The sequence below is a fragment of the Sciurus vulgaris genome (assembly GCF_902686455.1).
Source record: "Sciurus vulgaris genome assembly, chromosome: 2".
Classification (NCBI taxonomy): Eukaryota; Metazoa; Chordata; class Mammalia; order Rodentia; family Sciuridae; genus Sciurus; species Sciurus vulgaris.
Window position 1 is genome coordinate 15,292,206 of NC_136462.1, and position 12,463 is coordinate 15,304,668.

Genomic DNA, 12,463 nt, shown 5'->3' on the forward strand with positions numbered 1-12,463 from the left:
AGATTACACATTTATAAATATACAAAATATCTAGTATGTCCAAATTAAGGAAACATCATTACATTCTTCCCATCCTAGGTTATCTGCCCTTGAGCAAACACACACCACAGGAATGAAGCAATTTAGATTTTGAGGATGGCTCCAGAAGACCTAACAAAATGCTATCTCTGAGGGCCATAGGTGATTTACTTCCCCTAACAAGGTGCACCTGGAATATAGCCTTTGCCTCACCTCTTTAAACTCCTCTGTTTCCCCTGCTGGATAGAATCACAGACTCTGGAACCAGAGTCCCCTGTGTTTTTCTCTGGTTAGCAAAGCAATAAAACCGTCTTTGTTTGCATAACCATGTTCTCGTTATTGGGTTGGTATCGGGGACAAGGATGGAACTTTCATTGATATTCTCAAAAACACTGATTTGCTAAAGAAACCCAATTATTGCTTTTCTATGATTTCCCCCATTTTGGTTTTGGCGGATTTCTTCTAGGTGGTATGAAATCTTTTAAGTTTACTTTAACCCCTGAATTTCTAGTGGCAGACTAGATTAGATGTGGATTCGCCCGACCTTGGCCAAAATACGTCATAGGCAGGCAAATGTATTTTCGATCAGAGCTTTGAACTTGATGGGCCCTTGCATTCTTTCGTATTTCTGGAATATTAAAAATGGCAACCTGATTGAAGGGTTGATATCTCAACGAGGCTTAGTCGACCTTGCAGTCACAACTCACATTAACAGTTTTTATTAGGCACTTCATATATAAGTTCATTTACTCTCGCAGTGTTCTGCAGAAAACGAAACTAAAGTTTACAGCGTTTGATTATTCCGACCCAGCTGGCAAAAAAAACAACAGCGTGCACTAAAGGATGGAGTTAGAATTCCGATTTCCTAGTCCCTTCGCTGTCTGGCAACTCCATTTCCGGGTTTCCGCATTTCCGGTTCTCACTGAAGCCTGAGGGCACCAACCAGGAGGAACGAAGCCCTCTTTCCGTGTCTTCTGCATGCGCCTCGCTTCTCTCGTCCTGCCCCACAAGGTCCGGAGTCGAGTCCCGGCGAGCACCAGGAAAACCACACTTCCCAGAGTGCACTGCGACTGGTGGAGTCCTCCAATCGGCGTTCGCCGGCAGGCGCCACTTCCGTAGAGAGGAACAGTGGTGCGGCCTGGGTCCATGGCGCTGTTCCCAGCCTTTGCGGGCGTTAGCGAGGCCCCCGATGGCGGGGGGTCTAGGAAAGGTAAGCACCCAAAACGGTTAAAGGAAGCACTCGGTGGGATTAAGGGCAGATTCTCGGGCCCGGGTTGCGTCGTTTGTCTTAGGGTTGTTTATCCGTTTGTATCCCAGAGTTCTCCGCGCCCTGCAAAGGCTTCTGGGAAGGGCCCCGCGCCTTGTCCGGGTGTGGGGCCCGAGGGCGCCTCTGGGGCTAGGGTTGTAGAGTTTTGGAAGGGGGAGGAAAACGGAAAAGAGGCTTTGGACCTGGAACCAAGCTATTACCGTATTGTTGGACGTCTTTCTTTGTCTGAGCCTCACTTCACCTTTAAAATGCAAATGATGGGGCCGCACATTGCAAAGAGACTTCCTGATGCAAATGCTGGATGTTTGTTATTATTATTATTATTAGCTTTAATGTTTTATTTCTAAAATTCTTATCGGGCTTCTATCTTTTGGCAGACCCAGAGCTAAGAATTAGAGTCCAAAGACTAGTCAGTTTCTTTACAAATGGACATAACTCGTCGTGAAAAGAATTAACATTTTCTTCAGGGTTTACTGTGTCAGGTTGCAGCCATACATATTTTATTTTAGCCTCAAACATCTCAAGAGGGCTGCATTGTTAAAAAAAAAAATGAGACACACAGTGAATTTATTTAAAAAGCAACCTGTGGCACAAGCCTTGATCCCAGAGGCAATGGAGGCTGAGGCAGGAGGGTCGCAAGTTAAAAGCCAGCTTCAACAACTTAGCGAAACTGTCTCAAAATTTAAAAAGGGCTGGGAATGTGGCTCAGTGGTAAAGCGCCTCCCCGTACCAAAAGAAAAAAAAAATGGCAATCTTAAATCATGCACTTTATGTGGACGGGCTCAATTGTGTCCGACACCTGTCAAAAAGTTACAGCAAATTTAAAGATCTTATTTGGCTTTCATTCTCGAGTTTATAATCAGGCATCCCTCAGAACCACAGCAGGTTCAAAGAACTCTGGAGATGCAACTGATCTGAAACGTTTATGGATAGAAAATGGAAGTAAGGTGCAGAGACAGCTTGAATGGTTACAGTTCAGTGTTTTGTCTTACTGGGGTCAGCTGCTCTCCTGCAGTTGACTTAGCTACCTTGATTGACTAAGATTCAAGTATTTGTTACAAGAGTAACTCTTATCCCTAAGTTAGACTTTCAGTCAGCCTGTCAAGGCAGGTTATAGTTCACCACATACGGATGCATGTACACGATGCATTTTTAGCTTAAACTTAATTTAGCACACTTCTTTATATCCTCTTAACTCCTACACTTCTCTTTTTGTAGCAATTCTTACTGGTGTAATTTCTTATGTGGTTAATGTAACCTTTATTAGACTGTAATCAGCAAAGCTAGGGAAATTGTCTCTTCACTGTAGTACACTTAGTGTATACTTACTGCATATTTAGCTAAACTATTTAGCCATTTGCTAGTGGCTAAGAATAAAATAAGTGTTAAATAAATATTTGCTGGATGCATAGAACAATAGAAGTACTCAAAATTAACGTGTTGCATGAACAAACCTAAAAAATACAAGGTAGGATGTGGTAGATGTTGGAGGTGAACCACAAGAATAACAACTTCTAATGAAAGATTCAAAGAAGTCTTTACGTAGGAGCTAACTTTGGGACAGGTCCTCAAGAGAGTAGGACTTGGACAAGTGGAGATTGTGGAAGCATTGCAGAGCCTTGAAGGCCCTGAGGAAGAAAAGCATGAGGCCTTGCATAGAACTGCAAGTAATCCAGTTTGCGTGGAAATATGATTGGGTGGTGACAAGGAGTATAGTGACCTTTAACAACAGGACAAGGGGCATTTTATTTTGGGGGGGGATAATCTCTTGTTGAAAACACCTTGTGAGAGACTGTTACTTTTCATTTATCTTAACTAGTATTTATTGAACATGCTCTGAGTATTCAGCATCAGGATAATGTATAGAAAAGTGCTTTTCATAAAATATTTTTTAAAAATTTAAACATTAGATATCACTCATAATGAAATTAACTAATTCCTTAATATTGTTTAGCCATGAATCTGTTCAGTTTTCCCAAGGTGTCTTAAACTGGCCTTTTATATTTGGTTTGCTTAAGTCAGGATCCACATTGCATTTTATGGATATGTCTCTTTCAGTATAAAACAGTTTTTCCATCTATTCTATTTTCTCAGGTGATTTATTTGTTGAGGAAACTGGGATATTTGTCCTAAAGACATTTCCCACCAAATCTTCATGATGTCATTCAAAATGCTTCTCTGTTTCTATAAACTGGTAATTAGATGTAGAGAACTGAGTTGATTCAGGACTAATCTCTTTTGTTGAAAACACCTTTCTAGAAGTGCTGTGCAGTTGATATTATCATATTGTACAGTTGTCTCTTTTAGTGATATTAAGATTTCATCAGTGGACTCATACATTTGCAACCTCTTCCATCCAGTAGGAAGCTGCCCATAAACCTTTTACCTATTTACTTTTGCAGCTGTTTTTGATTTGTGCTTAGATCCATTTCATTGAAGTTGCAAAATGATTATTTTCTAATTTTTTCATTACTCCTATATTAGCATCATTCTGTAAAGAACTATTCAGGTACCATAAAATACAATTCAGGCAGGAAATGACAGGATGAATACTTGATTCATTTCTTTTGTCAGTTTTCAGAATGAAAAGTTGAGTCCTGGTAACTTCTAGAGGTTACCATTGATTTGTTGTTTTGTTTCATTATTAACTAATGAATTTTATTTTTATTTTTTATTTTATTATTATGATTTTTTTATACCAGGGATTGAATCCACAGTTGTTCAACCACTGAGCCACATGCCCAGTCCTTTTTTATATTTTATTTAGAGACAGGGTCTTGCTGAGTTGCTTAGGGCTTCACTAAGTTGCTGAGGCTGGCTTTGAACTCATGATCCTCCTGCCTCAACCTCATGAACTGGGATTATAGGTGTGCCCCACCACTCCCAACCCAAATTGTTGTTTTTAAAATCCCTTGAAATGATTTTTTGTGTGGCTTTGTTACCACTTTCGATACATGATTAGATATGTTGGTTGTATTTGTTTTCAGTTTTTAGGGAATGCTTTTTTCTTCTTTTTGATTCGATCTTGTTCTATAGTCATGTAAAACATTTGCATAGCTCTAAAGTTGAAAATACAAATCAGTTATATTCAGAGGAAAGAAACCTTCCTTCTCTGTTCCTCCAACCTGTTCTTTTCCTTCCCCTACAAGTTAACATTTTCACTGCTCGGTAATATCATAGGTAACTACATTTGCCTTCTCTTTCCTAAACACTTACTATTCTGTATTTTATCTTAGCTCCTGAAGGTGGCTCTTAAGAAGAGCTTCCTTTTTCCTTTTAATTGGTGCATCATCGTGTGGATGGCACATGCTTTATTCTTCCAGTTTCCCATTAAAGACATTTGGACTGTTTCTAGTCTTTGCAAGTAGAAGCATTGCAAGTTTTGCCTTACACTCTAAAATATTATAAAAAATGTAAGCTCAGGAGTAGTGGGACAGAGTTCCAGTGGTGGATGGGAAAGACAGGCAGTACCAAAAAGAGTGAGAGGGGCTCTGCTGTCCACTGTTCAGGTTTGGTGAAGAGTGAGGCCAGCATTTGAGGAGGCGTCACGTTCAGTAAAGGCTCTGGAGGGCCATATGCAACACCACTCATGCTTTGAACCAACAGGAATGCAGAGTGACCATTGGGTCAGGAGCAGTAGAGAGCCCCCGATTTCAGATTCTTCAATTCTTAAGCTCTCTTTGTATCCTTGGATCGTTCATCTGGATTGTGTACCTTAAAACATTGTTGCTTGTGAGTAAAATACATGGATAGAGTTGGTATGGAAGATGGTGTATCAGTTCATAGGAAGCAGGTGCACTTTCTATATTTGGGGAAGAAACTAAATTTATTATCCCCCCGCAACGCTGTTCTTTCTGTGACCATATATATTAGAAGATGGCGCTGCCGTTCACCCAAACCAAAACTTAAATGCATATCACAACTCCCCCTGTGCCCCATTCAGTTCTTCATGGAGCCCTTATAGGCAACTCTCCAATTTATTGGTTTCTTTCTGTTCCCACTACCACTACCTAACTTTTGCCTTACTCCTTCCCTGGGTTACAATAACCTCCTAAAATAGTCTTTCCTTCACTCTCTAAATCACTCTTCATAATATAACAAAAATGTATTTACTTAAAAACACAGTGCCACTCACTGGTCTAAATACTTTACAGATTTACAAATACTAACTCATTGACCTCTTGTAAGAACCTTATGAAATTGGTACTGTTCTTTGCATTTAAAAAAAAAAAATTTATTAGTCGTTGATGGACTTTTTTTTTTTTTTTTCATTTATGGTGCTGAGAATCAAATCCAGTGCTTCACACATGCTAGGCAAGTGCTGTATCACTGAGCCACAATTCCAGTCCCTGTTCTTTGCATTTTTATGGAGGAGGAAATGGAAGCATAGAGCCAGAGTAACTTGCCCAAGGATTTGAGCTCAGGAGGTTTAGCTTCCAAGTGCATGCTCTTAAACCCTGCTCTTCTCTTGAACACCACATCTGATATTGGCACTGTTGCTCAACACTCTCAGAACGTCTGTTCATTGCTCTTAAAGTAAATTCAAACTACTTGTTTCTTAAAGCCCAACCTCCCCACTTTCGTTTTGCCCCCACTTCCCCTCAGACCCAGTGGTCCAACCATAGTAACTTATGGCTCTTTCCTAGAAAGCCTTGCGTTCTCACTTTCAGACCTTTATACAGCCAGTTTCCTGTGCCTGGGCACTTCCCAGGAGCACATTGCTTACCTCAGCAGCATTTAGATCTTAGCCGAGGTGTTCTCCAAGTGCTCCCTGGTTCAAACCTTGTTTGTATTAGAAACCTGTTTAAATTCTCTCATACCTGGTGTGTTTTCTGTAGCTTGGCCTTTTATCATACTGCATGTAAGTAACCACCAGCATATCAGATCTCTGAAGTCAGAATTGGGTTCACTTGGTTCATTTGTATTCCTAGCCCCAGAACAGAGTCTGGCATTTAGTAAAAAAGTAGTTGAATGAAAAAAGACTCGGAGGAGGTTAAGCATTTTGTTGAGAGTGTACAACTAATGAATGGTGAAGTCAGTTTGAACCCAGATCCTTCTGACTCCAGAATTGTGATATAAATTGTGCTGTGCCACATTGGAGGCAGTATTCAATATTATAAGGTTGTTTAAACATTCCCTTTGAAATTCTGGGCCTTTTCAAAGGTTAATGCCCATGGAAGGACTGACTTTGCTCCATTCTGTCATCAGCATCTTCCCTGCAGGTACGAGCCACGTTTGCTGGTACTTTTTGTACAAGTAAGTTTGTGCCCTAGGGCTCTTCGTCAGAAAATGAGGGTTTTGATCCAAACAAAGAGCTTGATTTATTCTTCTTAAATAAACAAACCTCTTCTTTAATATGTGTGCTAATTCGTTTATGTAGTCAGCTCTAGAAATGTTTTTTAGATTATCATCTCTCAGGGGTGGCACCTCATCTTTGAGTTCACTGAAACTAGTAATCAGTGTTATTTTGTTACAACAGAATGTAGAATAGATATAGAACTGGGATATTTTATCCAATTATAAGTCAATTTGTTTTTAAAGTTTAAATCTTCCTTTATTAATGTAGAAATTGAATTAAATCATTTTCAGTAGTGAGAGAAGTAGAGTTGTATAGTAAACTTACAACAGAAAGTATTTCAGCATTAAGTATTTGGTGATGATTAAGCATATTATTTTCTGTTAAATCATCTTGGAAGTTCATACATGCTGCAGTCCTACCAGGTAGCTGCCTGTTGTTGTTAGGCAGTAGTTCTCCAGTGGTTTTCTGTTCCATACTTGCACCTTTTTTCCTTAGATGTGGCCAAGTGCCAGTCTCTAGGCAAGTCACAACCTGTGATTTATTTACTGACCCATCACCCTCAGGGACAAAAGGTTTGTCAGTTTCTCTCTTAAGCCTTGGACATTTGGTACCTTTTTGATCTTCTCTGTAGTCTGTTACATCCTGCTTAGTGTTGCCATAGTTACATATTTGATTTCTACCAGGCAATGTAAATTATGTGAGGAGGTCAGTAACAGTTGAAAAGGACTTTGCAGTCTGACTAAAGAAGCATCTTTAATTTTAGTTAATTCCAGGAATCGGTTTAACCAATGTTGAATTTGACAATCCAGATATATTATTTGACCAGCTAAAATTATGATTAAGCACCGCGTGTGGTGGTGCATGCCTGTAATCCCAGTGGTTCAAGAGGCTGAGGCAGGGGGATCACAAGTTTAGCATCAGCCTCAGCAACTTAGCGAGGCCTTGGGTTCAATCCCTGGCACCAAAAAAGTTTAAAAATCACAAAAAAGTTATGGTTAAGCACCATGCGAGCACAGCCTGTTTTGTTACCACTCACCCCCCAATACCTAGGACCTAGGGGGTATTTCTTTGGCATCATACCTTTGGGTTTTTTTGTTTTTCCTTTTTTTGTTGCCACTCCTTTATCATGTCACAGTAATCATTACTTATCTGGAGCCCAGAGGATGTGAGTTGTTTGGCCCTCCGCATAGAATATAGTGGGAAGAGTGATGTGCCGAAGGTGACATCACAGTGTGACTATTGCCGTACCAGCCTCATGTATCAATGGCAAGGAGGTCTTAGGAGAACCTGCTCCTTAGGTGAGGAAGTGGAGAAAAGTACCATGGTGTGGTGGAGAGCTCTGGATGAAGACTGGCGACCAGATTCAGATGTGTGCCCTCGGCCACATGACTTGACCTCTTTGAGCCTCCAGATATTGATCTGTAAGTGAGAGCTGTGCTCCAGAGGGCTTCTCATTTCCTCCTTCCGAACAGCCAACCAGAGCTTCCCTGCCTTTTCTATTAAGCACATTGGACTTTTCTCAGTTTTTATTTTTGTTATTGTTGTTTTGTTTTTAAGATAAGTGAATTCCTTGGCTTAGAAAAGTTTGAAAATCTATGGACTAAATGGCTCCCCAGATTCCTTCAGTAATAATCATCTAGTGAGTATTACTTATGATATTCCATGCTTATTCAGCTAAAATGCTAATAAAACATAAGCCAACTTCTTGTCTGGTGAAAATTATTAATTAGCTTTTTGTTGCTGTGACCAAAATACTGACAAGAACCACTTAGAAGAGGAGAAGTTACTTGGGCTCATGGTTTCTGAGGTTTCAGTCCATGGTTGGCCAGCTTCATTGCTCTGGGCCTGAAGTGAGGCCAGACACTATTGTGAAAGGGCATGGCAGAGGAAAGCTGCCCAGCTCATGGCAGCAGGGAAACAGGGGCCAGGGATAGGTATAGTCCAAGGCCACACCTCCAGGAACCTGCTTCGTCCAATCACACCCCATTTGCCTACAGTCACAACTGTTAGTCCATTCGAATTATTTCATCCAATGGATTATTTCACTGATGAGGTTACAGTTCTCATCTTTTCATCTCAGAATGCTGGTACTTTTTATTGAACCCAGTGCCTCACACATGCTAGGCAAGTGCTCTACCACTGAGCTACAAACCCAGCCCATCAACTGCATTTTTAAGAAGCCTTTTCTCTTATCTTCTGAAATACTTTTTTTTTTTTTTAACTAAATTTCTTTTTTTATTTTTACAGACTACTTTTTGATTCATTGTACACAAATGGGGTACAACTTTTCATTTCTATGGTTGTACACAGTGTAGATTCGCACCATTCATGTAATCATACATATAATTTGTTCATTGTTTTGATGTTTGTGTTAATGTTTGCTTTCAGCTGTCATTGTTATCTGGGATGTTTGTGGGAAGACATCCTGGTTTGAGCATCTCTCCCAGCATATTGTTTGTTCCATCTTTTCCCACTCTTCTTTTGTCCGTGATAGGATCTGATTGTTGTGGAAATAATTCTGATCTTAGCAACAGGAACTATTTCCACATGTCTTTGCCAGGAATTAGGCCCAAGGGGAGTGAACCAACCTCAGAAGGAAAAAAGAGACAGTTGAAGAAAGATTGCATGAACAGTCACAGTAGCTTAGCATTACTAGATGTGACCTTACACATTACTTAATCCTTTGAGCACTCGTTTTCTCTTCTGTAAAGTGGACATCAAATACTTCTAGGGCCTTATTACAAGGATTAAAATATGTAAGGGGTGGACATATTTGGCCTGGTGCTTGGTATACTGTAGGCATTAAGTTGGAGTCTCTCTCTCCTTTTTTCCTGTGCTGTTTAATATTTCTTTTTTCCTTTGGAATTTTCCATCCTTTCTCCTTCTTCTCTTTTCTATAAATAGTTGTTGAACTTCTGCCATGTGCCAGGTATTGCCCTAAGTGCTGAGGATACAGTGTGAGTAAAACAAAGACCTGTCTTCAGGGAGCATGTGTGCTGCTACCTCCTCAGTAAGATGCAGTTACCATAAGGGACAGAATACAGAATATGTGAATAACTCTCAGAACTCAATAATAAAAAGATGGCCCAAGTTAAAAACAGGCAAAGGGTTTGGGTAGTTACTTCTTTTTGTTCTGTGGATGGCCAATAAACAGATTAGAAAGTTGCCAAGATCATTAGTCACAAGGAAAATGAAAATTAAAACCACATTGAGATAACATATCACACCTACTAGGATGACTATAGTCAGCAGAACAACAATAACAACTGTCCGTGAGATATGGAGAAATTGGAATCCTTATGTATTGTTAAGGGGAATCTAATGATGCTGCTACTGTGGAAAATAGGCTGGCAGCTCCTCAAGATGCTGAACGTAACCCAGGAGTTCTGCTCCTAAGTATCCAAGAGAGAAAGAAACATTTCCACATAAAAACTTGTACATGAATGTTCATGGTAGCATTATTCATAGTAGCCACAGAGAGGGACTAACCCAGTGTCCATCAGTGGAGGAATAAGTGAAAGTGGTGGATCCATAAAATGGCATGTCGTTTGGTGATAAAAAGGGATAACGTGATGTGTGCTGCAGCATGGAGGAGCGTGGAAAACATTTTGCAAGTCAAAAGCAGCCAGTTACAGAAGATCACATGTTATATGAGCCCATTTATACTAAATGTCCAAAATAGGCAAATCTGTAGGGACAGAAAGTAGATCAGTGATTCCTATGTCAAGGGGAGGTGACGGGAATTCACTGCTATGTCAGTGAAGTTTCTTTATGGGATGATGACATGTTCTAAAATTGTGGAGATGATTGCACAACTCTAAGCACACTAAAAACTGTTGTACACTTTAAATGGGTGAAATTTATGGCATGTAAATTATATTTTAAACTACTAAAAATTGCAGTTACCTCTTCTCTTGGTTCTTCCTCCGTTTCATGGGTTCTTTCTCCTCAGCATGTGAATGTGCTCTGGCCTCCCATCCTAAAACCAAAAGCAGAAAACATGACTCCTCCTGTGGGATCCCTTGCTACTTCCATCCTGTGCTTTTTTCTCCTTTCAGAGCTGAAACTCCTAAAAGTTAGGAAATGAGCAATTTGGAAATAGTTTATTAAAGAAAAGTTAGAAATTATGGATAAGCAGAAAGAAGATTTTAGATATTTAATCTTGCCACCCAGAGGTAATTACTAATAACATTTTTATAATTTCAGCATTAATATTTGACATCTTGTGTGTTTTTTTTTTTTTTTTCCAAAGAGGAGTACTATTACAAGGAAAGATTTGTTAAGTTGCTATAAGAAGACAGAACAGTGGATATTATAAAAAAGGTCTTTACCTCTGTCAGAGCATTAAGCATGGTGGGCTTTTATGCATGATTTGATTTTTCACTTTTATGATTTGTCTGAATCAAATTTGAAGTTACTAAAACCTATGCTTTGGAAGCATTCAGACTTATTAAACAGTGTGGATGGAATACAGAAAACCAGGTTACCTTTTAGGCCACACCTGTTATGTGGCTTTTGCTTAAGCTGCAGCCTGATGCTACAAGAGGATTTCAATCTTAAATATTTAAGAGCACCTTGAAGTGCCATGCCCTGTGAAATAAAAATTTCATGGATTCTGTTCAGCTTCTGTGGGCTGTTCAAATGTTTGACTGACATTGGCTGTGAATTGAGATGCCAGAGAAGATAGACGGATTTCCTGCTTTTGAAATCATATTGAGCTAATTTCATTGATCCTTTCTCCCTTTTGCATCTGCAGAATTAGACTGGCTGAGTAACCCAAGCTTTTGTGTTGGAGCCATAACTTCCCTGAGCCAACAAACTGAAGAGGCCACAGCTCTTGTTTCTGAAGGGTCATCAGCAACAAGGTATTTTTTGACAGGTGGATTTTAGCCTTTGTTGGTCTACTCTATAGCTTAGCTTAAATGGTGCTCCTTAGAAGGCCTGTGATGAAAGAGCCAAGCGAGGTTCTTCCTTTACTTAATGAGAGGACCTTTGACTGCTTTTCCTTATCTCCTTCCTGTGGAGTGTTCCTTTTGTCCCTTTTGCATGGCAGTGACAAGTACATGACAGTCGGTGCCTAGAATTAGGTCATGAGGGAAATGGCATTGTTGAGATTCTCAAGAAACTTTGCCACCTTCATTAGTAACCTTGAGATTATTATAATCTGCATATTTCTTGAGTTGCATTTTCAACACTTCTTGTGTTGTAGCCTGTATAATATAACTGAGGGGGCTGGAGTTGTGACTCAGTGTAGAGCACTTGCCTGGCTTGTATGAGGCCCTGGGTTTAATACTCAGCACTGACAACTAAAAAAAAATTAAAAAAAAAAAAAGGTCTTAGGACCTTATGACTTAGGATAACATCTCATGAAAACATTGAAGAAAGCAAAATGGCATGTGTCTCTGCCCAGCTATGAAAGGCCTTTTGTAGATGATAGCATTGAGAAATGTGCTCTTCCACAGATGTAGACTAGGTGGTCTGTTTGAAGCCCTTTACTCTAAATGTGCAGGAAGCCTTTGGAAATTGATAATAGTTAATATCCAAGAGGGAGTTTGTAGATACTTTAGTAATGAGAAGAAGAGCTCATTGTCACCTTTAAAAACAGAGACCACAAGTTAAACCTATTTTTGTTTTGTCCTTAAGGACATTTCAGCATAATATATGGCCCTGAAAATAAACTTTTAATAATGTGGCTAAAAATACTTTATTTGATAAAGTAGCTGATGGTTACTTTTATTTTAAAATGTATAGGTAATGAAAGTATAGATTAAGAAACTATTAACATGAAAAAATTTTCACCTGATTTTATTTGAGGTCCAATTTTTAAGTCTTTAAGGTGATTTGTAATCCAGGAAGGTTCTGCACAGTATATGGGTAAA

The 12,463-nt window shown here is 39.5% G+C and overlaps 1 protein-coding gene across 1 annotated transcript in view; it reads left to right on the forward strand.

Annotated features, from left to right (window-relative positions):
• Positions 1 to 1,146: 1,146 nt before the first annotated feature.
• NRDE2 (NRDE-2, necessary for RNA interference, domain containing) overlaps positions 1,147 to 12,463 on the forward strand; it is a 50,942-nt gene continuing 39,625 nt past the window's right edge. Inside the window, exons 1-2 of the mRNA XM_079129299.1 lie at positions 1,147 to 1,228; positions 11,341 to 11,449. Of these exons, the coding sequence (XP_078985425.1) occupies positions 1,165 to 1,228; positions 11,341 to 11,449 (173 nt within the window). The 5' untranslated portion in view covers positions 1,147 to 1,164. The remainder of the gene's footprint in view (positions 1,229 to 11,340; positions 11,450 to 12,463) is intronic.